Source organism: Protopterus annectens, chromosome 10.part0 (assembly GCF_019279795.1).
Source record: "Protopterus annectens isolate FY-2018-M chromosome 10.part0, PAN1.0, whole genome shotgun sequence".
Taxonomy (NCBI): Eukaryota; Metazoa; Chordata; order Ceratodontiformes; family Protopteridae; genus Protopterus; species Protopterus annectens.
Genome location: NC_056744.1, coordinates 871,259,738 through 871,284,748, shown reverse-complemented (window position 1 = coordinate 871,284,748; position 25,011 = coordinate 871,259,738). Strand labels below are relative to the sequence as shown.

General features: G+C 41.3%; 1 protein-coding gene across 2 annotated transcripts in view; it reads left to right on the top strand.

Annotated features, from left to right (window-relative positions):
- Positions 1 to 25,011, top strand: part of GLMN (glomulin, FKBP associated protein) — a gene marked incomplete at its 5' end in the record, with an annotated part of 1,643,959 nt that overhangs the window by 838,809 nt on the left and 780,139 nt on the right. For both annotated transcript variants that reach the window (XM_044085667.1, XM_044085669.1), the window contains 1 exon segment: positions 4,534 to 4,643. In XM_044085667.1, the coding sequence (XP_043941602.1) occupies positions 4,534 to 4,643 (110 nt within the window).

Below are 25,011 nucleotides of genomic sequence, written 5' to 3'. Positions count from 1 at the left end.
ATATCTGCATTAGGTCTCTCCCTAAGAGATTCACTGGGCATTTTGCAGAAACAACAATTTTGCTTTTCTGGGTCATCCCTGAAACTGGGTCAGTTATCGCTATGTTGTGGGAGAGTGGCTCCCGATACAGCTGTCCATTAGCTGCTTTCACTAATATGTAGTCAAGTGATTCTGAATTTTCTGGTAGTTTGGAAGGATGTATCAGGGTCCGTGAAGCCCCTGAGTCACACAGGAATTTAACTTCCCTCCCCTCTACCAGAAGTGTAACTTCCGGTTTTGTGTCTGCTAAGTAGAGCTCTAGGCTCAATAATGCTAAGTCCAAAATTTCATTTTCTTCATTATCTGTGATTTCATGCACATCTTCTACCTCTTCTGTCATGTTCTCTACCCCTTCTATCACATTTGCACTTGTCTTTTCTTGTTTATTCCTTTCCAGAGATTCTTGACTATCATATAGTCAGTCCTCACCCTCCTTGTCTTCTGTGGTTACCTTTTTTATTTTGCCTGCAATCCCTTGCTAAATGTCCCTTTTTCCCGCATTTAAAACATTCACCCCTTTTCTTTCTCTCTTCAAAGTCCTCTGGTCGTTTATCAGATTGTTTGTTTCCCTGGGTATTTTTCTTACCCTTCTTCCCAGTTTGTACTTCGAAGACTTCTGATCCATCTTCTACTACAAATACTTGAGTTTTCTTTTTCTTTTTGCTATTAAAATGCCTTTCGGCATGTCTTGCATATTCAAGTAATGACTGTAATCTACTTGTACGATGATCTACCATGTGCTTTGTAATAAAGCTGCTAATGGGTGCAATACTGCCTTTCAAAAATGCATTCTTTAGCTGCTGCTCATATGGGGAATCATGTGTTTGGTCTTCAGGTACCTTCATTCCACAATGGTTATTAAAACATTCTAATAATCTGGCATAATATCTATCAACAGTTTCAATTTCTTGTTGTATGCATTGATTAATGCAGGTCCAATCAGCCCTAGGCTTCCATTTCTCAGGGATTCGGTCTGTCAGACCTTTCACTCTGTTGTCCAGTTCTGCGTTACTATGTGGGAGTGGTCTAAGCTCTGCGTCACGGGGATTCCAGTTGCCACTGATCATGTGCCAATCTGGACCTACGATTTGTCTGACTACTTTCTTTACTTCCTCTCCATTCAAATGGTAACTTAACCTCATGCCCTGTAGGTCTTCTAAGAATTTTCTAAAATTAACTTTTGGATGGGGAATTCCCTCTGTGGCTTTCCGGATGTCTTCCGGTGTCCACGGTCTATATACTAGAAGAGTTGGGTCCTGTCCTGCCTGTGGATTTGGTACTTCTATGAGTGGACATATCTCTTCTGCACTCATAGCTTGTGAATTTTTATTTATTATATACAATTCAATATCCCCTCTTAAGTTGCGTGCTCGAGACCTGGTCTCGATAGGATCTCTGACAAAGGGTTTTGGTTTTGCAGGAACAGCTGGGTATAGCGGAGGTGGATCAGCTTGTCCACTCGCTTCATATTCTGGTAAGGGAAGCGGAGGGGCTGTTGCTATTACCAAATTATTGTCTTCTTTATCTAAAAACATTGCTTTTGAATTTTTAATCTTTTGTTCCCTGCGATTTGCTTCCTCAAGCCACCTATGTGCTTGAGGGACTCCTAATTGTCGTTGCTTTTTTAGCTGACCTTTCGCGTCTGTTTTAAGTTGTCTAGCAAGTTTAATAAGTGAAGGTTTATCTAAATTACCATCAAACTTGTATTTATTAACCCATTTTGTATAATACCTAACATTATCGGCACGCTGTAATTGCATATATTTCGCGTCTTCGGTTAAGGGTGGGTCTCGGGAACTTTTTTCACTGATTTCCCATGTTGCCTCAGCCAAGTTAAAAATTGTTACGTAACCCTTTTTATCACGTGGTACCACGATTTACACTTTTTCACAATTTATCTAGAATAACTGCCTACCTGTTCTGTTTCCCTGATCTATGACAAGACAGCAATCTTTTTTGTCCCTGATCTGCACTTGCAAATCTCCCTGACAAAAATAAAAATACTGTAACAAGTCCTTGATCTAAAACAGAAAAAGGTAAATTCCTCCTTACCTGAGCCTCCGTGTCTTGATCCCACCAGAACATTGACTCGTCCTCCAATCACAGATCAGAAACAGTGGCTGGCCTGTTTTGAATGACAATTCAGTTGGAGGTCTTTCAAAGCAGAAGAACTGATGTGGCCTCTTCTCCGTACGGGTTCATGCCACCAGGCCCAATTCTGACCTGAGCTAGAGTGAGAGAGATATTTTCCGGTCTGAAGGACCAATCTGTCAAAGGAAAAATATACTTAAAAAAAAAGATCAATACCCGGTAGGTTCAGGTTAAGGCACTTTAATCTTGCAGCAAGGAGACAAAAACGTGCTAATACAGAGTTTGTCTGACTAGAATCAGGAAATGCAAGCATTTTTATACATTTTCTAATAAGACATTGCCTACCAAGCTGACCGTAGTAAATCACAAGTTTTAACATCATCATTTTGTAGTGATTGTTTTTGTAAATTTCTGCTTGTAGTATCAATTTTTGTGAGAAACTTCCTAAGAAAAACAACGTGGCCTTGGCTACCACCGGTTAGATATATGCAATGTTACCATTCAAGGTACTATGGCTAATTTGAGCACAAAGCAAGTATAGATTGCAGTTCATCTCTCCAACAGTCCTTTGTCTGTTTTATCTCTTCCTTCTGCAGCTGTGAGTGTTCTCATACTTCGAACAGAGGTAATTGTTCAAAATCATTACATTATAGAATATGGCATTGTTCATTCATTACTTCCTGACCTAGCAGATAATCACCTGCTTCTCAAGTACATTTCCAAAAGGCATAAACATGAATTTTGCTGTGCTAGCAGTTACTAGGTCAGAGGGCATCTTGCAAGTTTTCAGAAAGCACACTGCAGTTTCAAAAGCATCTTTTAGTCTCATATAAAACTAAGCTGTATATAAAATAGTGCATATAAAATAGAATGAAAAACGTGTTAACTCATTTAGTTTCTAATTATCATTAAGCACACACATTAATACATATTTTTCTGACAATACCAGTTATTTTTTTTTGAATTTGTGAGTCCCTTATTTTCTTTGTTAATGATTCTAAATGTAAAGCAAATAGCAGACTTGAAAAAGGATGTCCCTGCCTGATTCCTCTATTCAGAGACATTTTGTCGAAGAGAAACCATCTCACCTTAATTCTTGCCTCCGAACTTTCATATGATCCTCCCAGTTAACCCTATTATTCTAGCAAGGAAATTCAAATGCTACCATTGCCATTCTCATAAAATGCCATCTGACTCTATCCAATTCTTTCTCTGCATCAAGGCCCACCAGCAATACAAAGTTTTCTTGCATTCTTCTCTCTGTATCATAATTGCAATATTAATATGTATTAATATATAATTTAAAAAATCATTAAAGAATTGCTGTATACCTTATTATATGCAAGTACGGGTTCACTGTAATTGACTGAAGTACACTTCATTTTGAAAACTGTTCTCCCACGTAAAATATATGTCAGAACAAGACAAACTTTATCACTTTATGCAACAACCTTGCCATTCTGTTACTTAGTATAGATTTAAGTACTTTGTAATTACAGTTCAGAATTGAAATTTGTCTGTATGAAGCTGGGTCCAAAGTGTCTCTATTCTATTTGGGTAATAGAGCTGTCACAGCTTTCCTTCAAGGTACTGTTAATGTCTTCACTGTTAATGTTTTCTCTTTTAAAATGTTAAACAAAAACCTTCCAGATCTTTTTCTATCTTTATGTATGCATTCTGAAGACATTTCTATTTTTCCTAATATCTCTCTAATCATTTCCACTACTCATTCCTTAAATTCCTCTCTTTTTACCAGATAAGTAGGAAAGTGCCTATGTTTCATTTTTACTTCATTGTGTTGCGTTTTTGTCTTAGTCTTTATTGATGCATGATCTGAAAATGTTACTGAATCTGTTTCAAAGCTTTCAATTAAATACTCATGCTCCTGTGAAATATTATTTCTGTCTAGTCTAATATAGTTTGCAAAGGATAAGGATATTATTCAAAAATAATTAATGACATAAAATTTTAATAGTTGAAAGCATGCTTGAATGACAGCAGAGACAAGCAAATAAAGTCTGCTGTGAAATCTTAGCTGCACTCCTCCCTGCCAAAAAATGCATCATTTTCTTTGCGTAATGCCCATCTGGTGTTTGACCACATCTCTTATGAAGGCAATTTTAAGATATAAGCATTTGATTTCAAATAATGACATATTTCTGTTGAGTTTTAGAGGCTATAGAATGGGATGCAGAAAGTTTCAGGTGGTGACTGGAGATCTTATTCAGGTGGAGTAATTACTGAGTAGTCATGTTCAGCAGATTTGTGCTGTGAAGCAGAAGAGAGGCACCTTGCTATAAAAATGTTTCTTCTGTGGCTGAATACAATTTTCATCTATTTTAAGTGTGAAGATAAGTAGTTTCTTAACCATTATTTTACTTTTTTTTTGTTTTTCTTTTATAGCCACAACATGAAAATCTTTGGTTTTCTGAACAGCGATTAATCCCACTTGTGCTTCTAGTTCTCTCACTTCCAGAAGGAGCAGAAACAGATCTGCTGCAAAACTCAGACAGGTAAAGTAGGACTTGCAAAACTTTGCAGCATTTCCTTATATTACTTTAGGTGTTTGTTCTATATAATCAAAAATCCTAAATTCATATCCTAATAAGACTTAAAGGGGCACTCCATTTAGTACTTTGTGAAACATTCCACAATGCACAGGACACCATAGGAGTCTACAGTATTGTTCCTTCCAGTAGTTGCAGTCGATGCTTCCTTTTTGTTTATTTTGCACCCTTCAGGTCCATTGCCGAACAATAAGTGTGACTGTCATCCAGGCAACTACTAAGGGAAGGGCTTTATCTGGTTTTCCTTGTGCTTGCCTCATTAAGCACCTAATGAGTTGGTGTGCTAGTAATAACATGCAGTAAAATAGTTCACTTCTGCTGGGCCCTGCCTCCCTATTACAAATGGATGCCTCTTACTTGGTGTCAGCCTTTCATAATATGATTGTATTTATTTCCTGTTTCTAAAAACATTAAGTTCGCTTTTAGTAGAACACATGTTTAGCTGTATTGATTTAATGTGGTTTCTGTGGCACTTTTATTTATTCATTTTAAATAGTCGCTGTATGATTTTGTTGTATATCATCATCTTTGTTACTCTGTGCTTTTGGCCCAGGTCATGAGAAAAAGTGGTCCACAGACATAACATTAGCATTAACACACTGACCAACTCAGAGAGCTGGCCAATCAGTTTACGAAGTTCACCCACTTCATTGGACTTCCAGGAGTTATCGCAGTCATTGACAATATGACTGCTGGAGCTTGCTGAAAGATCCATGACCACAAACAAAAAAACTAGTAAATAAAAATAAGTGGTCAATGTGCCCAAACTCACACTGGTAAACTCAAAAATCAGGCACAGCAGATCAGCAAGAGATGTTTATTTTCACTCCACGAACAAACCTCACAGAACAGAAACAAAAACAATGGTAAAAATTCCGGTTGTTGTAGTTTATGGGTTCTTTCTTTTTCAACCTTTCAGTTCTCCGAGGGGAGGGGTATTCTAAAGGGTCAGTTTCATTATGAAATGGACCTTGGTCATTGCACATGTCATGGTTGTCAAAAGCCTCATTGTAAACTGATTGGCCAGCTCTCTGAGTTGGTCGGCGTGTTAATGCCACTCAGCCAATCACTAATACAACATTCTACACAGTCTCTTATTCCCTGCAACCAGGAAACAGCAGGACGTCCAGCTTCGAAGGGACGGTTACCGGCTTAAACAACGGATCCAGTGTGAGACAAGAGACTAGTCATGGCTTAAGGAACAGTTTGGATGGGTTTCCCAATCTTTTTTTCTCTGGAAACATAACAGCAACCACCATTGGGAGTCACTAGGTCGCAAGTTAAAGAAACAAATACTTTATTACCAGCTGCTACCAACAAAGGAACTGAAATTCAATTTAAAGACCTGCTTAAGTTTAAATTTGACTTTAAAGAGCTGATTAGGCTGCAGACAAATAACAAACATGATTCTTATGTTGAAATGGTGTCTAAAATGACAAGTTTACTTTTTAAATATAAATCAATGGAAATGGACAATATATATCTGAAACATTGTATTCAATCCAATATAGTCCCTAAGGGGCTTCAAGTATGTAAATACCCCAATAATGTTAGGGAAGGCTCACAGTTTCATAAAGATTTAATTACAGCATTTGATAGGTGCGGTTTAGATATTATGCGAGCTATCATTGTCAACAATGAAGTAGAAATGGAGAAGTTATATGTTACAATTGATGAAATTAATCAGAAAATTGTGAATGACTTGTTATTTGGTATTGAAACTGAGAAAAACAAATATCATGACATGTTGAAGGATGTTGAGTTAAAATGCATGAAAGTATTTGAAAGAACAGCTAAGAAAATTGATAGAGACATGTTTGAATATGGTAATAACATACATTACCCTTCACCAAAAACAGGGGGTGTAAATATTCCAACCACGAATCTGTGGCATACAACGAGGTTTTTGACAACCATGACTTGTGCAATGACCAAGGTCCATTTCATAATGAAACTGACCCTTTAGAATACCCCTTCCCTTGGTGATCCGAAAGGTTGAAAAAGAAAGAACCCATAAACTACAACAACCGGAATTTTTACCATTGTTTTTGTTTCTGTTCTGTGAGGTTTGTTCGTGGAGTAAAAATAAACATCTCTTGCTGATCTGCTGTGCCTATTTTTTGAGTTTACCAGTGTGAGTTTGGGCACATTGACCACTTATTTTTATTTAAATGAAATATATAACAAATGCTAGCTTTGCCTTTTAAGTCTTTTACTGATACTATTACTGGTCTGACGCAGTTTTCTTTTGTAACTTAAGCAAACAAACTAAGCAGACTGCAGTGCACATTGAAATGAAATTTGAAGTAGGTAGCTAGTTATTATGCAGCTGTGCAGTTTTTAATTTTAAAACTAAAACCATTTGGAGAAATAAATAAAATTGGTCGTTTTCAATTAAATCTAAATGTGCCTGACCCCTGCCCACACGCTAAAGTTCACGTTCTTTATATTTTGCTGTTTGGACTCAGAAATACATGAATAGGATGCACATTGTGGTAGCTCCGTTCTCTTCATAGGTTCATAGGTGTGTACTGGGCTAATGGCCCTAGCATCGTACTAACTCCATGATTGCACAATTTGGAAAGTGAGAAAATCCCCCAGACCAGTCACATCTGTTTTGACAATCAATGACAAACATATCATCACCCCATGATGTAACCCCCCATATGTCTCTACAACACACAGTTACATATGCTACTACAAAATTATCTTTACATATTTATTTTAGATGAAATTTATTTTGATATTTTTGACTTTAAATTATATGCTCCCTATAAATATATACATAAAATATATATAAACAATACATGTCAGTTAAATGGCTTTGAGCCTTTCCTTGTTTAAAGCTTCTGCAGCTGCTATTGTGCACAGCAGTACTCAAATCATTCCCACAGGTCCAAACACAGTGGTGCATGAGGGCAATTCTGTTCAGAAAATCAATGCACGTTAACATAAACAGTATAAAACTGAACTGTAGGGATAGAAAACACATTATACCTGATAGTGTAACTCCAGAAAGCACAAAACACCAAAACAGTGAAATCACAAAAGTTATTAAGTAGAATATTAAACACCTCATGTAAGCTATCTAACTTCTAAAACTTCATTATATTAACGTAAAGCTCACCAAATATCCAGCAAATGAACCAGAATACAATGTATGAAAAAAAAAAACACTCTGCATATTAAGCACTATATCATCTGAAAAGCCAGAAAAAAGCAAGAAAATAAACGGTATCTTTACAACAACTACAGACATAGCTCTCATTTCTGATTTTGCAAAACATTCGATTTTGACCCAAACTTTTGCTTTAGCCTTCAGAAAAGTTTAGATGTTTCTAATATATTTGGTTTTACATGCCTTTTAGCATTATGTATCTGCACAAAGGCCTGCTAATTTCTTGTTATGTAGCAGAACTAGACCGCATTTTTAATATCTCATCATCAGTACAAAATAAAACATGTATGACTCCCTTGGCAGGAACAATGGGGGCAACACCTTTGCCAATGTAATCAACCTGCTGTGTTGCTGTTCTCATTTTCTGTCAATAAACGGAAGCAGACAATACAAAGACTACACTTCTGCTGTGCTCAGTACATGAAACGAGTGACTTTCTTGTTTGCTACTGCAGTCAACTGAAAGATGATGAACCTGGCTGTACCTGGGACTCATGCAGTCCCATTAAATGCAGAATATGTGGACAGTCTCCACTTGTTGACAAGGTCCATGGGAGGGGGGGGGCATTTAATTATCGCTTGGTTGAGTGTAAAACATAAAACAGCTCTTGTAAACCATAGCGTGTCTCCAGCTACTGTAGAAAGAAATGTATGTCTTTACAAAACAAAAGGAATTTGAAAACACAAGTCTTGCAAGCAAATCCCCCTCTGCCAGCAAAGGTGTGTTTAAAACTTCATAGGACAACTCTGCAAAAGGCATTTTTTGAAATAGTTACAGTTCCAAAATGAATATGTCCATCCTTATGTGGGTATAAGTATTGGGTAACAGGCATACATGCCTTTCAATTCCTTCTGATTTTGGCTACTGCCACTGTCTGACAGTCTCTCAATCAGCTGAGCTCTAAACATCTTAGTCACTGACTGTCCAAATGATGATCCCTAACTGATCGAAGCTAATTCAAGCTATGAGGAACAGAACCAACTTTTGAACTCGGTGACTGTTTAATATTTAAAGAAGTCAGACTAAATCAAAGTACTGACTGTTTCAATTCTGCTCCCTTTTTCCCAGTACACAAAGTGCGGGAAGAGGAGAGCAAGAACCAATCAGTACCCATCCAGCTACCCACATCACGTACGTGACTGCGGTTGTGGCAGTCCCATCTCCATCTACTTTACTGCAGATACAAACCACGTAGACTTCTGGGCATCACACTGATGCCTTCTTTCCTTAATCTGGACTGCTTTTACAGCAGTCTAGATTTACACAACCCAGTGTTTTTTTAAAAAACGGAACTCATTGAACATGCCTGTTCCAGGATTAATAACAGCACAGCGAGTCTGTCAGTCGGACAGCTAAGCAGCAGCCAGCCAGTATAAAAGAGTACTAGTATGTACAGAAATAAATATTTTATTTTTTTTTATTCTTTTTCTTTCCCCAGCTGGAGGGGCTGCAGTCCTGCAGTCCAATGGCACGAGCTGGTAATGATAATAACCCTAATGATAACCCAGGACAAGGGTTCAGTTCTCCAGGAAATCTAATGGAGGGGGAAGGTGGGTCGATGTCTGTAATGAATGAAGCTCAACAACACAGATGGAACTTTATGGTGAGTACATAACTTCTTTATCTGATGATGTCAGTTTTTGTTAATTCTTGACAGTTCGGACAGAGTCTTCAGCTATTTTTATTCCCTGGGTGGCCAAGGGGAGGGATTTTCCTGAGAACCATAGAGCCAAAGGATGCTCTTCCCCTGGAGACCATACCTAATTTGTAATGAGTAATAAAAGTAGTGTATCCCAAGTTGCAGCTGCACATATTTAATCTAGAGAAGCTTTGGAATGAAAAACAGCTGATGTGACGATGGAGCTGGTTGAATGCGCTCTTACAGGCACAGATAATTTTTGATAAACTGCGGTGGTGGTGCTGCGGTAGCAGTGTCGCCTCATAGCAAGACGTTGTCCCGTTCGATTCTCAGCTAGAGCATCTTCTGTGTGGAGGCATACATGAATGGGGCATGCCTTTGTTGAAGGTTGTGCATCAGGGCTGGTAACCCTTTACGTAAAAATCCACTACCAATTATTGGCGGACCGGAGTTCCACTGTGGCGACCCCTAACCGGGAAAAGCCGAAAGACACAAACAAACAAATGTTCATAAATGAAGGTAACACAATCTCTCAACCATCTAGATAGGATCACTTTTGATACGGATTTTCATAGTTTTGGCCCTGAAAACGAAATAAACAATTGGTCTGTAGCTCTGCAGTCTTTAGTCCTTTCAAGGTCAAACCTTAGCTGCCTGTGAACGTCCAATAAGTGCAAACAGTATTCACCCTTGTTTGAGAAATTTAGAAAGAAAACTAGTAATTCAATGAATTGATTAATGTTTGATTTTTTTTTTAAGCTGGAGCTGAGAAGGGGTCTAATTTGTTTTTAGAGGCCCAAGTAGAAAATCTTTTCCATTTACTGGAATAGAGTTTCCTGGTGAAAGGTCTATGGGAAGCCAGAAGAATTTTTTGGACAGAGGAAGTAATATTAGTCTTCCTGACGACTAATGGAATTGGAGGAACCAAGCTGTGAGCTGGAGAGAGTGAAGATCGGGATGTAGCAGTCTTTGCAAGTGAGACAGCAGGTCCGGAACTGGGTCCAGAATCCATGGTTGGTGAACGAAGCAAGACCATAGAAAGGGGAACCAAACTTGCCTGGGCCAGAAGGGGGCAGTGAGGATCACTTTGACTCACAGCCTTTGGGCTTTCTTCAAGAAGAGGGAAATGAAGGGAAAGGGAGGAAAGGCATAAAGTAGACCCAAGGGCCAATTGAGAAGGAGATTGTCTCTCAGGGACTCACCCTTTGGAGGGATTAGGGCAAAGTAAGTGCTGCACTTATTGTTCATTGGGGAGACAAATAGGTCACAACAAGGCTAGCCCCAGCGGCGAAAGATTTCTTTTGCCACTTTGGGATTGAGAGACCACTCATTAGGCAGTAGAATGTGTCTGCTCAACTTGTCCGCTATCACACTAGGTCTCCCCAGGGTATGCTTTGCCATAAGAAAGTAAGTGGAGGATATCACCCATTGCCAAACTCTGAGAGCTTCCCAGCAGAGGGGGTAGGACTTGGTTCCCCCCTGTTTACTGATATAACAGACTGCAGACATGTCTGATTGGATCGCAACTGTTCCCAGAGAATTAGCAGCTTGGAAGGCTTCCAACACTAGGAGCACTGCTCTCATTTCTAGGTCATTGATCTGCAAGTTGACCTCTTGAGGAGACCAAGTGCCTTGGACTGTCTTTCCCAGATAATGCCTCCCGCCCCATCTTGGAGGCATCCATGGTCACTATTGCCTTGGGTTGAGGGGGAGCAAAGGGATGGCTCATTAGGATTTTCCACTAGGACAGATCTTTTTTGCAGTGTTCCATTATTAGGATCGGGTGATTCATTAGGTGATAAAGAATGGACCATTGTGAGGCTAGAAGCCACTGAAGTATTCCCGTGTGAAACCTTGCCAGTGGAACCAAGGTGATAGCTGCTGCCATGGATCCTAGGGCCTGAAGAATAAGAAGAGCGGGCACCTTCAGTTTTGGTAAAATGGACTGAACTTGCAAAATTATCTTTTAGAGCCTCTGACAGGGTAGCGCAGCTATGCATGAAACTGTGTTGAGGCGGGCTTCTGTGTACTTTAATCTTGAGTGGAGGATAGCTGAGAGTTTTCATAGTTAACCGTTATGCCTAGGGTACTGAACAGACGTATGATGAAGTCTATGGTTTGAATGAGTAGATGCCTGTTATAGGCCAGTCTTCTAGGTAAGGAAACACCTGGAATCCACATAACCTCACTTGAGCCATGATAGCCATCATACATTTGGTGAACACCCTGGCGTCTGTAGTGAGACTAAAGGGCAGCGCTCTGAACTGGTAATGACTGGCCCTTAGCCAGAAGAGGAGGAGCCTACTTGTGCGCTTGTCAATTTTTATTTGGTAATATGCATCTTGGAGGTCTGTAGAGCACATCCAATCGTTTTCCTCTAGAAAGGGAAGAATAGACTGAACCATGACCATCCAGAATTTTGTCTGCTGAACAAAGGTGTTCAGAAGTCTGAGGTCCAATATTGGTCTCCAGTCCCCCATCTTTTTTGGCACTAAAAAGAACCTTGAGTAAAAACCGGATCCTATCTGGTCTTGTGAGACTTTTTGGATGACTCTTTTTTTTTGTAGCAGCTTTTGAATTTCTTTGGCTGCTTGATCCCTGTGATGGGGGTGGAACATTGGGGATTTTTCTTAAAGAATGTGGCAAAAGGGTGAAAGGGATGCAACAGCCTCTAGTAATGACTTTCTGCACCCAAGTATTGGAGGTTATTTTTTGCCAGGTTGTTGAGTGCAGTGAAAGTCTTCCCCTGACCTGTTTACAGAGGTAAGCAATTGGGCCACCTTTCAGGAGAGCTGGTAGAGCTGTCCAGAGAAGGAATCTCTGGATCCCTGGTTTCACGGACAACCTCTGCCTCGGGGTTGGCATCTTCTGTCTGAGCACCCCCTCTGCCCCGAGGGGAGCCACTGCCAGGTGTGTCCTGGAAAAGCCCCTGGGACTTTTTGAACCACATCTTTCCACTCCTCTGATTCCCGGAAAAGGATCGTTGAGGAGTAGAAAAATGAATGCCCACAGCAGACAGGGTCTTACCATCCTTTTCACACCTGGCTAGCGTGTCCTCTACTTTGGGGCCAAACAAAGATGATCCATCAAATCGAGCATTGATGAAAGAAGACTTGAAGGGCTCCACAAAAAAACACAAGCGCATCCAGGCATGTCGCCTAATGCAGCACCAGGACCTGCTACCCTAGTCATACCTTCAGCTGCATGTGTGATGACCCACATGGATATGTTTGATATAGAGTCCAGGGTAGCTAGCGGCGGGGCAACCTTATCTTGTACCTCATTAGACACAGCCCCAGCTAGAGTTTCTGATAATTCCCTCATCACATCTCTCTGGATTTAGTAAATTTTGCCAGAAAGTTCAAAGATCTAAGTGCGACCATCAATGAAGCATAGATCCACCGTCCTAGATTCCCTTATAAGCAGATGTACAGAAGGACTCTCAGCGGCAAGTTCCTTTTTGGTGGCAGCTGCCAGCACCATGGCATCTACAGTCAAACCTTTGGTCCAATACTGGTGGTGCTCCAGTGGTGATAGTATCTTGTCAGGTCTCCAGAGAATAGAATGTATGGCATCAGGAGCTTAAAAGCTCACTGCGTGATTAGCTTGATAAGATCGTCAGTGGGTGGGGACACCCATGAAGTAGATGGTCAAGCACCGGGGATGGGTCTTGGGACTTCCAGTTACTCTTCTGCTTTAGAATTTCCAGGATGTCTCCAAAAGAAGCATCTTCAAGGGGTGACTGGGGCGGGACAAAATCTGTGTCTTCATTGATGGATTCTTCTGGGGAATCCAGGTGCTTCCTCTTGCATGTCTTCTTTTGGGGTGGTTCCTTAGTGGAAATCTCTGAAGAGGACTCTCAAAAAAAGGGGCCCTGTATATGGGCAACTTGAAGCTTCGGTGGATTTTTCAGGATATAGAAGTATGATACTCTGATGCAGGAAGGACCAGCTGGGACCCTGCAGAGGCTAAGGCCCTCTCCATGACGTGGAACGGGGTGCCCCCGAAGAGTGGGAGCCCAGAACCGAGAAAGGCCACCTCAGAACCGAGGTCAGACCCCACTCCGAGAGCCTGCCCACTGAAGCTGGAGCCAAGGAAGTACCCACAACCGACGAAGTTCCAGGAGCAGAGGTCGGCACCATACAAAAACTAGGTGCCGGACTGAGACCCACAAAACTGGTGGAGAGGTCATGGCCTTGAGGGTCTGTCGGCTCCACAGCAGGAACTGATGAAGTGAGGGAAACGTCTGGCGCTGAGGTGGAAGTGCCTAACAGCACCGAAACAGGTGGTACTGGGGAAATCAAAGTGCTGGGCTTGGAAACTCCAGTGGAAGTCAGAGGAGGAGAAATAGTAGAAGTCCTGGGAGAGTAGGCCCCAAGTCCAGGAGGGAGAGGGAACGGAGAAGGAGCAGGAATACTTCTGGCCACCAACAGTTGATCCACCAATCTCATGACATCCAACTCAGAGAGAGTCCTGGAGGATCGAACTGAAAAAAACGAAGGAGACTCTGGGCATTCTAGGAAGGAGCTAGGCATGTGGCCCATGAAGGGGTCTATAGATGGAGAATATATTGTCCTGTGTTCTTGATCTAATTTCAGCACCGAAGGAATAGGCATAGACTTCTGAGGTGCAGAGGGGGCTGGTGAAACATGGTGCTGCACTGAAGGTGAGGTCAGCACCAAGTCGGAAACTAAAGAGGCTGCAGCCGATGACTGTGCCAATCACACCATGGGAGTAGATGGTTCCTAGGAGATATCGAGCTGAAGTTTTGGTACCTTAGCAGTCAGTTCCAAGGGGGTCACATCTGACGTCTCATGTTTGCGGGCCACTGATGGACATGCAGGTACCAAATGGCTTCTCATTTTTGGAGTATCTAGTTAGAAGTGTTGGCCTTGGACAAGGCTTCACTAAAAGATGTTTTAAGAAACCTTTTATTATGAGCTTGTTACAGCGCTCAACTAATGTTCTCTGACTGAAGCCCTTAAAATGTCACAGTTAGTTTTTAAGTGTGGGGGCTCCTAAACAGTAGGCACAGGAAAGATGCCCATCAGAAATGGGCATCTTTCTTCCACAATCCTGACACTGCTTAAAGTCAGACATGCCTTTTGTTTTTTTCTGCCATATTGAAAATGGCAAAAAGCATTAACGAACAAAAAATTCACAGACACACACACACACACACGCACACACACACGCACACACGCACACACACACACACACACACACACACACACACACACACACACACACACACACACACACACACACACAACAGGAAGGAAAAAAGGAAACAACAATGGTAGCTAAGACTACCAGAATTGTAGTGTCTATATTACCCGATCGAACATTTAGGTTAGTGAATACCTAAACGTCAAACTGGTAATATCGAAAAACTAAAACAACGAACAGCCAATTTAATGTAGGGAATGAATTCCTTCGGCCGCAAAAAAAAAATTTAAACCAAAATGAAGTGTGCCCCCCACACCCCCCAACTAAATATACCAACTCTGAGATTGCTCTACAGTGTGGAAAGGGGCAAAATCCACATAAGGGAATTCTTTCCCTACGTTAAATCGGCCATTCGCGTTTTTTTGCTTTCGCTATTTTCAACATTTAGGTATTTGCTAACCTAAACGTTTGATCTGATAATAGGAACCCAAATCGTATAGGGTGGAAGAGAAATACCAATGATGATATAGAAACGTATAGGGTAGAACTGCTCACACTCAAACAGCAATCAGGAAAAAATATATAACTCAAGGAGATTCAAGAGATTCAAAGTTAGAGAAGAAAATCTAAGTCACTTAACTGAGAGCAGCAGCTGACACATCTTGCTGGCGGAGTGTCACATGAGATCTGGGGTAATAGAGAGAGGGACATTGTGGGTAGAGATTTAGTTAAGAGAGTCTTTTGGCTAGTGCAAGCTGTATAACGGCCAAGCCAGTTCCGAGGATTGGAACCATGTCCCAATTGTTAAGAATTAACAAAGATTGATAACATCATATCATATCTTTGCTGATTTGTGATGGCTATTAAGGGAATGGTTGTACGTTTTCAAATCCTTGGCAGTATAGGAAACTATCCCAGTAAAACCAAAGAAGCCCCTCCTGTAGAGTGACACTCAGTTCTACTTGAGGCATTAGCTACTCCTTTAGATCTTCCTGCCAGCCATGTTTTCCAGTTGGAGCCTCAAAGGTGACTGAAACTACCAGAGAGCCTTCAGCTTTTAAAAATATTTTGCTATGTGGAGAAGTTTCTCAGTCCAGGTGATAAGTTACCCTGTACCACTGTATTTAGATCATTTTTTTCAGGTAATCCTATCCTGCATCAGGCAGTTTTTTTTTTTTTTTTTTTTTTTACTTGGGCTTTCTTTATCCCACAATCAGGGTGCATGTCTCTGGCATCTCTGAATACAGGGAGCTTGTGAAGGGCAGAACTGTGGCCATCTCCAACTTGTTTATCAGCTCCTTGAAGGGACACTGCATCTTCTCTTCCTAAAATGATATTCTCCACTTTGAAACTTGGACTTCCTGATTAATACACTTGTGTGTCTTCTGTATGAATGGTTTGGTTCTCATGTTTTGAAGATGGTCTCTTGAAAGATGTTAGTGTCACCTTCACTTACAGACTTTCTTATCTGTACTCCTTTCTTTTTTCATAGAGATCCTTAGAAATAAACCAAATTTTCTCCTGAAAATACTTTCAAAGCTATCCTTAAACTAATCATCCATCTCCTTTGTTTCTTGCCAGGGGCAGAATCCAGGAGAAAGAAGGCCCTGCTTACTTGAATTTGTATCATCACTTCATGCTTTATTTGTAGAGGTCACGTGTTTATGAAGGCTGAATCAATTGTTTCATTTTATTCAGGTAAAGGGAAGCTTGTAGTGGCCAAGAAACTCTCTCTGTGGGGATTATTCAAGTACATTGCATAAGTCCTACTTACCTGCAACAGTAGATGCTCAAATTTCACACTGCCTCAATGCTATATGGGTTCTGTACCAGCACAAACAGCTGTACTGGCAGTTTTCCAGAGCTTAAAATTCCCTCCTCTGACTCTCTGCAGTAGGGGATTGGCTAACCATCTCCCATTATTAGAAGCCTGACCCCTGTCACAGAAAGTCATTTATTCAGGCTTTTTAGTGTTTAGTAGGATGAACCAAGAGGGACCAGAAGCAAGAATTGCCTGAAACCACCCAACTCATAGCCATAAAAAAACACAAATAACCAAAGCCAACCAACAACCCAACAAGGTTGGATACCATTGAAGTATATATAAAATAAGGTGGATGGTGAGTAGGTGAGTGCTGTTACTGAGACAATGTGAAATTCAAACATCTATTGTTACAGGCAAGTAGGACTTATGCAGCTGTACTATGCTTATCATTTCCATTGCTTCAGTGGCATATGGATAGATTCCCAAAGCTTACCCTACCTGGGAGAAGGAAGGATAAGGATCCAGGACCCCCCCCCCCCCCACACCACAGACTGGCCCTTACAGAGTCTGATCTGGAACTTCAGAAAGAATCCAGTTTTTAGTGCTTTGTAATGGTATGGAAAGAGGACCAATTTTGCTCTAGATTTCTTTTATAGTCCACTTCTTTCCAATATTCCTCTGAAGAGAGGAAAAGGCTCTGGTAGAATGTGCCTTAACCTTGCCTGAAATAGATTTACCATAGTGGAAGTAACAGAAAACAGTAGCAGAGGACCACCAAAGAGCAGTTGTTTGCTTAGAGCAGGTTGACCCTGCTTAGCCCCAAAACAGGAAATAAACAGCTGTTGAGTTTTCCTGAAGGGCTTAGTTCTGTCAAGGTAGAACCTGAGCTGTCTGTGCACATCCACGGTATGCAGAATTTTCTCTCTCTCTTGTTTTTAGGTTCCGGAAAGAAAATTGGGAGATTGATGGATTGATTCAGGGTAAAGTCAGAAAAAACTTTTGACATAAAAAAAGGACTAATGCATAGAACAACCTTGTCCTTAGGGAAAATCAGATGAGATTGGCCACTATGAGATCTTGCAGCTCAAAGACTCTTCTTACAGATGTCAGAGCAATAAGCAAAACAGTTTTCCAAGTGATGTGAACCTCAAATTTGCCAGAAAGGCAGGCTCTGAAGGAGATAAATTCAGTTTTACAAGAACGATGTTGAGATGCAAGGAGGAAGAAATTGCTTTCAAGGAGGTCTCACATGCAACACTCCTTTCAACATGTTTGACTACAGAAAGAGATGAATTAGAGAGACAACAAGATGTACCTTGCTAGATGCATAGGATAAGCCATCTTTGAGTAGCTCACACAAATATTTCAAAACCAAAGGGCTAGACACCATAACAAGGCCCTCTTATATCGATTAGGCACCACCTAGAAAACCTCTTCCACTGGTGAACATATGATTTTCTAGTTGCATGTTTTCTTGCCTCCTTCATTACCTGCTGTACATCCTTGTGGAACAAGTGCCTAAAAGGTATCAAGATAGAATCATCCAAGCTTTCAGTAGCAGCTACACTAAGTTGGTGTTCACCAGTCGGCCGTGACACTATGTGAGTAGATCCAGAGTGTGAGGAAGCTTGTAATTTCCCTTGGCCAATTCCATTAAAAGGGAGAACCAGCTTTGCCTGGGCCAAAAAGGGATCTCCACAATGATCTTTGGTAATTCTTTCTGAATTTTCAGTGGAAAGGGTGGAGATGCATAAAGGATCATTTCCAGCCAAAGGAATGCAAATGCTTCTGTCCTCCAAGAATAGCTGCAAGCATGTCTCGAACAATTTTTTTTCCAACTATCTGTTTTGAAAGGAGGAGAACAGATCTATTTGCAGTGTTCTCCAGATCTGGATCAAATCCAGGCAGACTTGTGTCCTGAGGTTCCACTCTTGACGGTACATCTAGGATCGTTTTAGTCTGTCTGCGCTATGTATTGCTCTGATAAGATGTATGAGGCCTGAAGCATTGGAGAATGGGAAAGGCTAGCTCCTAGGCCATCACTTCCAACTTGCAAAGAGGTCTGAATCACTGCTAACACTTCTTTGACATTTATGTGCTTTGTAGCTTCCGAAACACTTATTTGTCTTGCATTTGAACTCCCCTGTACACTGTTCCTCATGCCAATCTTGCTTTGTCCATCTGGAATGATTAAACAGGGGTCTGGAGGGAGAAGGGTAGGTCTGGATTGTTTGATATCTGATTCTTCCTCTATTGTAACTGACATTTCACAAAATCCAGCATGGGTACCTGGAACTCCAAGGGATCCAACAAATTTTTAAGTAGCATTGAATCTTTCTCATGAGTCTGGCCCATGGTGTCATGAGGATCATTAATGCCTAGAATTTTGAGGAACTCTCTTGAGGAAGCAGCTTTATAAAGAGAGAAATCCCTGAAAATGTTCAAAACAGTCAGGACTGTGTCTTCTGGTAGAAAGGCCATACTTTTATCTGTGTCCATCATATACCCCAGGAAGACAATTCTTTGTGAGGGTGTAAAATGGCATTTGTAGTTTCAACTTGAAGTTAGGAACAATTAATTTGTGGTGATAAGCATCCTTCAGACATGAAGTCATCATGAATCAGTGGTCCAGAAGAAGGGGTGGGACCATCTGCAAGGTGAGTATTTTGAATTTGGGTAATTTCAAAAAGGTATTTAGGCATGACAGATCTAACACTAGTCTCCACAATAGCTCCTTTTTGGGTACTAAAAAGATTCTGGTGTAAAATCCTTTTCCTTTTTGTGGTGCAAGAACTGGCTCTATAAACACTACTTGCAACTTGTGAAGGAGTACTGGAGAAAACAGGCGTGTCTGATCTAGGGATTGTGAGGCATTTCCCTGAAGGAAGGAGGATTTTCTGTCCATTGCCAAGAGCATCCTTACTGACTTATTCTCAGCACCCGTATGAAACTATTTGTCATGAGTCTGCTGGGTTGTGCTAAATCTTGGGGAAGGTGAAAGCAGATGAGGAATTGGAAGAAGAGACAGGATGCCCTGAGTCTTGGAATAGTCATATTTTAGCATGGAAATATCTTTTTTTTTTTGGAGAGGACCCCCTTTTCTTTGGTTTGGAAGCATTATGCTTCTGCCATTTCCTCTACCCTTCAGGCTTGGATTTTTCTTTGTTCTGCCCTTCGAGAATGGATGCCTTCTTGGGGGGAGAACCTGAGAATATGAAACATACTGGATCATCAAATTGTTTAAGAATCTGAGTAGCAGCAGGACCAAACATAAATCAGAAATCAATGGAGCATTCAAAATCTAATTTTGTTAACTCCTCAGGAAAATTCTGGTTATATAACTAAACAAACCTTCTCAATACAACAGAAGCAGATTTTCCGAGATGGATGGACACTGATTAACAGCTTATATTAAGCTTTCCCAGTGTGAAAAAAAGAGAAATTGAAAGATAAGGGCCTCTAACTCTAGACACTTTTAGTAAATTCATTTACTGGCTAGTGAGTACACTGACTGGATGCCAGCAAAGAAGAAACTAAGAGAACCTGAAAAAAATCAACTAGAAAAAGTGAAGAAAGAACACTGACTGGGATGAATCTTGCAGCTGTTCAGCAAAAACTGTTCAAGCTCCAGCTTTGGTGTAAGACATGATTTCCAGGAATCTAAAGAAAAAAAAAGTCAGATGGGCTAAGAACTTTTTAAAATAAATGAAGCAGTGAAGGAATATGTCAGCTCAAATAGCAAAAGGCTAGAATATATGGAAGAAGCTTCAAACAGATATTCAGATGAGCTGATAAAACTGCAAAAATCGGAGGACAAAATGAAGAAAAGGCTGGCCGAGTATGAGACTTCAAGAAGACGTTTCAAAAAATAGTACAATTGGAGGACAGAACACATAGGGAAAACCTGAAATGTTTTGCTCTACCAAAGAAGCTAGAAGGAACAGTGTATTAATTTTGTGAAGGCATAAATAAACAACTGAACTGGTATTCTACAGCAGGAATTATTAACTGAAAGTACACACAGTGTGTATGCTCCAAATCCGGCCATGGGAAAGTAGCCAAGATTTGTATTATTAAAGATGCAAACCTCCAAGCAGAAAGAGTTGATCCTGACAAACTGTGTCAAAATGGCAAAGTATTAAAAGTTGGAGATAGAGTGTTAGTGGAAAATGGTTACTCGCTGTATACCAGGCTGAAGAGAAACAAATGTATTCCAGCAGTCAGGGAATGTCAAGAGGCAGGTGTGAAATTCAGGCTGCTGTATCTAGCTGTCTTCAGAATATTTTTTTCCCTGGAGGATCAAAGTAATTTTTTGATCCAGAACAGGCAAAGGAGGGAATACAAAAATTTGTCCAACAGAAAGTGAGCCATCCAGTAGAAAGGGACTCTGCTTCTCATTCGGGATAATAAAGCAGATGGAGGGACTTTGCCAGTGAAACTTTTTTCCATTGTTCCGAAGAAAAATGTTTGAGAGACAGAGAAAAGCTCAGGAATTTTCTAGAAGAATTCGGAGTACTTTGGACATCTGGAATTGGGAGATAGAGATGAAGAGGAAAAAGATCAACAACACAGGCATTTGTGAGTAAATATGATACTGCAAAGCATCAATAGCATTTGTGAAATACAGCTATCTAAGAGAAAGAGGAAAGAGTGGACTTTTACTGACTTTGTTAAACTTGTGGGGAACTGAATTTGCCTAATTTTGTGTCATTAATGTTTAGAAGGACACTGAAAGGGAAAGAGGAAAAAGGTAAGTGTAAGTAAAATAATTCCTGTTCTTAACAGCATTTCTGTGAAACTTTTCACAATATAAATTGTACTTTAGTAAAGCATTTTTAGCTCTTCTATGTGATAAAGATAGTAAACAGATGCCTTTTTTCTGTCCTTATTTCTTCTTCTTTTTTAGTATTAAGAAATGTAGGCATTACAATGCAAAAAAAAGAGGGGAAAAGCTAGAAAACAAGCATGATGTGTTGTCGTCAGTCCCATCTTTATTCACACTGATGGGTCAGATCCAATCTGTTGGATCCATCTCAGCCTTTTACATAAGCTCGAGGTCCTCAGCCAAGCTTGTGGGCATTTTCCATACCCATAATGCACCTATTCTATAACCTCAGATCTCGTTTGCCGCACAGCGAAGAGGTTCCCTTTAGCTAAGCTCTGGGCTAAGTATAGCAAATTGCTTACTAATAATCTTCTTATATAGGTTATTATTGTTATTCTTTTTTCTTATTATTTTTCTTATAATGTTAGTCTACCCTACTCCTTTTAATCTACAGACCCATTTAAGTTAGAGGGTTATTTCTACCATCTGTTTTAGTTAGAGGACATTTCTGTCTACTACTCCTTTCCTTCTCTAATCGTCCAATTTAGTTAGAAGATGACATCTCCCTTTCCTTCCTTCCTCTAATCGTCCATTTAAGTTAGAGGATGATTTTCTTATTGTGTTAAAAAAAATAATAATAATTCTTTCTCTTATCCCTTTTTATCTACATTTTACTCATTCCCTTTGCGTATGTGTGAGTTTTGTGATTCATTATGTATCAGAAACCAGAGAGGAAACTCTTAGGCTTCAAAAAATGTGGAAAGAAGATGCCCCTTAGTGATTCCCACATTCTCTGTGTTTATTGCTTGGGGGCTCTTCATTTACAACAACATTGTTCCATATGTCATGGATTTAATCAGAGCTCTTCTCAAGCATTAAAAACAAGTTGATTTTGAAGGGTTTGCTAAAAACACCCTTCTCAGAGGCTATTTCTCCAGAGTCTTCAAAATCCCTGGAGAAGATTTCCAAGAGGGCATCGTTGGCTCCAAAAGACTCCTCGGAGCAAAGACCCAAAACTCTCCTTGACTCTCTACTCCTCCAGCATCCTCAGAGCAGACAGTCACCACTGGATCTAAGACTACATTGGAGCTGACAGCATCCTCGGTTCCAACACCTTCTACGCTGACACATACTCCACGTCGGAGCCAATCGCCTTCACTTGAACCAGTGTCTTCACAGCTCCCTTCCCCATTACTAACTAAATCCAGATCACCTCTTTCTATTAGGTCTACCAGGAGCTTATCCGATGAAAATGTGGATAGGGTTATGCAGAGGCTGCTGAAGACTCTGGCCCTGGCCAAACGTCTGTTGGAACTGATTCCAAAGGAATCTGGTCAGATACAGTTAGCCCCCATTGTTACTGTTCCTCCTCCAATCTGTCCCTTGGTTTCAGAGCCAGAAGATTCTGATCTCCAGCTCGTGTCGGCTCCAGAACCATCGGTTACCTCGGAGCAGACATTCGCCCTGAGTGTTTCCCTCCATTCAGAGCAGGAAGCCTCTAGAAGCCAATACTCCCCGGTCGGATCCTCGGAGCCAGCTCAGATCTCTCCAAATCTGACTCTGCCTCTCAGGGCTTCAGCGCAGGTGAGTTCTGCTCCTACTTCGGCCTTGAGGCTTCTTTTGCCAGCTCCGTGGATGCCTTCGGCTCTGACAACTTTTTTGTCGGATCCAGGAGAGTCCTCGGAGCGGAGGCAGTCTGTCTTTGAGGTTATGAGGAGGGTGCTGACTCCTACAAAGTCTAAGGGACATCCTACTTCAGATCTTCCTCTCTCTACAGGCCAGTTGTCTTCATCCTCTCAGGTAACCCTTCCACAGGATCGCAGAGATCCCAGGCCTCAGGTTGCCCATCGAGAGACTCCCCCATCTTCTGAAACCTCCCCAGAGCATTCCACTGAGGAAGACCATCAGAAGAGAACCTGCAAGAGGAAGCACCTTGACTCCCCAGAGGAGTCTTATCACATCAGACTCTGACCTCGATGAGGGAGAAGGGTCCCCGAGTTCACCTCCTGACGATGTCTCCTTTGGAGACATCCTGGAATTGTTAAAACAGAGAGGTGACTGGCAGTCCAGCCTCCCTTCTGCTGAGGAGCCAGTTTACCTGAAAGCCTTTGGGTCTCATCCTTCCTCCTCTTGGGTGACTCTGCCTTCTGACAAGCTTATGCATTTAGTCTCTAGAAAGGCTTGGGAGACCCCAGATTCCATAGAACCTACTCCTAGAAGGCCAGATAAGTTGATTACAGCAACTAAGGATGAAGGGTTTCTTACTAAAGGAGTTGCAGTTGATGCCATGGTTGTGGCGGCGGCTACTAAAAACGAGCTTTCTGAGACCAACTCCTCTATCCATCCTCGTAATAAAGACTCTAGGACTATGGATAGATATGGGAAATTAGTGTTTTTGTCAGTGACCTTTGCTCTTCTGTCCCTGAACTACCTCACCCATTTCACTAGGCTACAGAGGGACCTGTTAAAAGAACTCAAAGACTCTCTTCAAGGAGCTGTAGCTGATGCAGTAGCAGATAAAGTTAATGCTCAGCTCGCTACCCTCACTTCTGCAATAAACTCTTCCATGAGGCTTATATCCTATGTTGCAGATAGAACGAGTAGAGCTGCGGGTTCAGGTATTGCTCTTTGGAGGCAGGCCTGGATGTGACTTTGCAGAGCCTTTGAAGTCTAGCTTCATTAATGCCCCTTTTGATGGCTCTTCTCTTTTTGGACCAAAAGTGAAAGAAATGCTCACCAGGTGTGAACAAGAGAGCAAGACCTTGTCTGCTGATGAATATGTTTTTCTCCGCCCACCAGACCCTTCTCAAAGGGTCAGAGGGGTAGTGAGAAAATGTGGTTCTGAAAATCCCACAGGTCTTCCCAGGACACAAAAGGCAACAGTTCCCCCAGGGGCACAGTGGGGAACAATCATGGTAAATGCCAGCTTCACAGCTGAGGGGGTCTGCATAACCAAGGCTCCAGAGAATCCCTCTTTGGAGGGGTGTACCAGCGCTCCTGATGGAGTGCCCGATTGCTCACCTCTGGAGGCAGTCGGGGGTCATTTGTCACTGCACCAAGAAACCTGGCAAAACATCACAAATGACAGATGGGTGCAGAGTATAATATCCAGGGGTATGTCATTCCCTTCACCTGTCCTCCTCCTCTTGTAAATACCTTATTTCCAGATGTCCCACCCAGTCAAAAGGAACAAATGACCTTAGAAGTTCTAAAGTTGCTAAACAAAAGAGTCATCCAGCAAGTCCCCGCAGACCAGCAACTATCCAGAACTTACTCAAAATTCTTTTTAGTTCCAAAGAAAGTAGGGGACTGGAGACCCATCTTGGATCTTAGCATTCTAAACAGGTCTGTAAAAAAGAGCAAGATGGTAACACTGCAGTTGATGCTTCCACTCATGGAAAAAGACAGCTGGATGTGCTCCATAGACCTTCAGGATGCGTACTACCACATTCTAATGGGAAGGTGATCCAGAAGGTTTCTAGGCTTCCAACTAGGAGCCAGTCACTTCCATTTTCGAGCTCTGCCCTTTGGTCTCACAACAGCCCCCAGTATGTTCACCAAATGCATGGCAGTAGTAGCAGCTCAACTGAAATGCAAAGGATTCCGTGTGCTTCCGTATCTGGACGACTGGCTCATCTCTGCCCCGACCAGGCATCTTCTTCAGAAAGCCAGGAACTATACCGTTCAACTTTGTTCATCCCTTGGAATCACAATAAATTATGAAAAATCTGCTCTAGA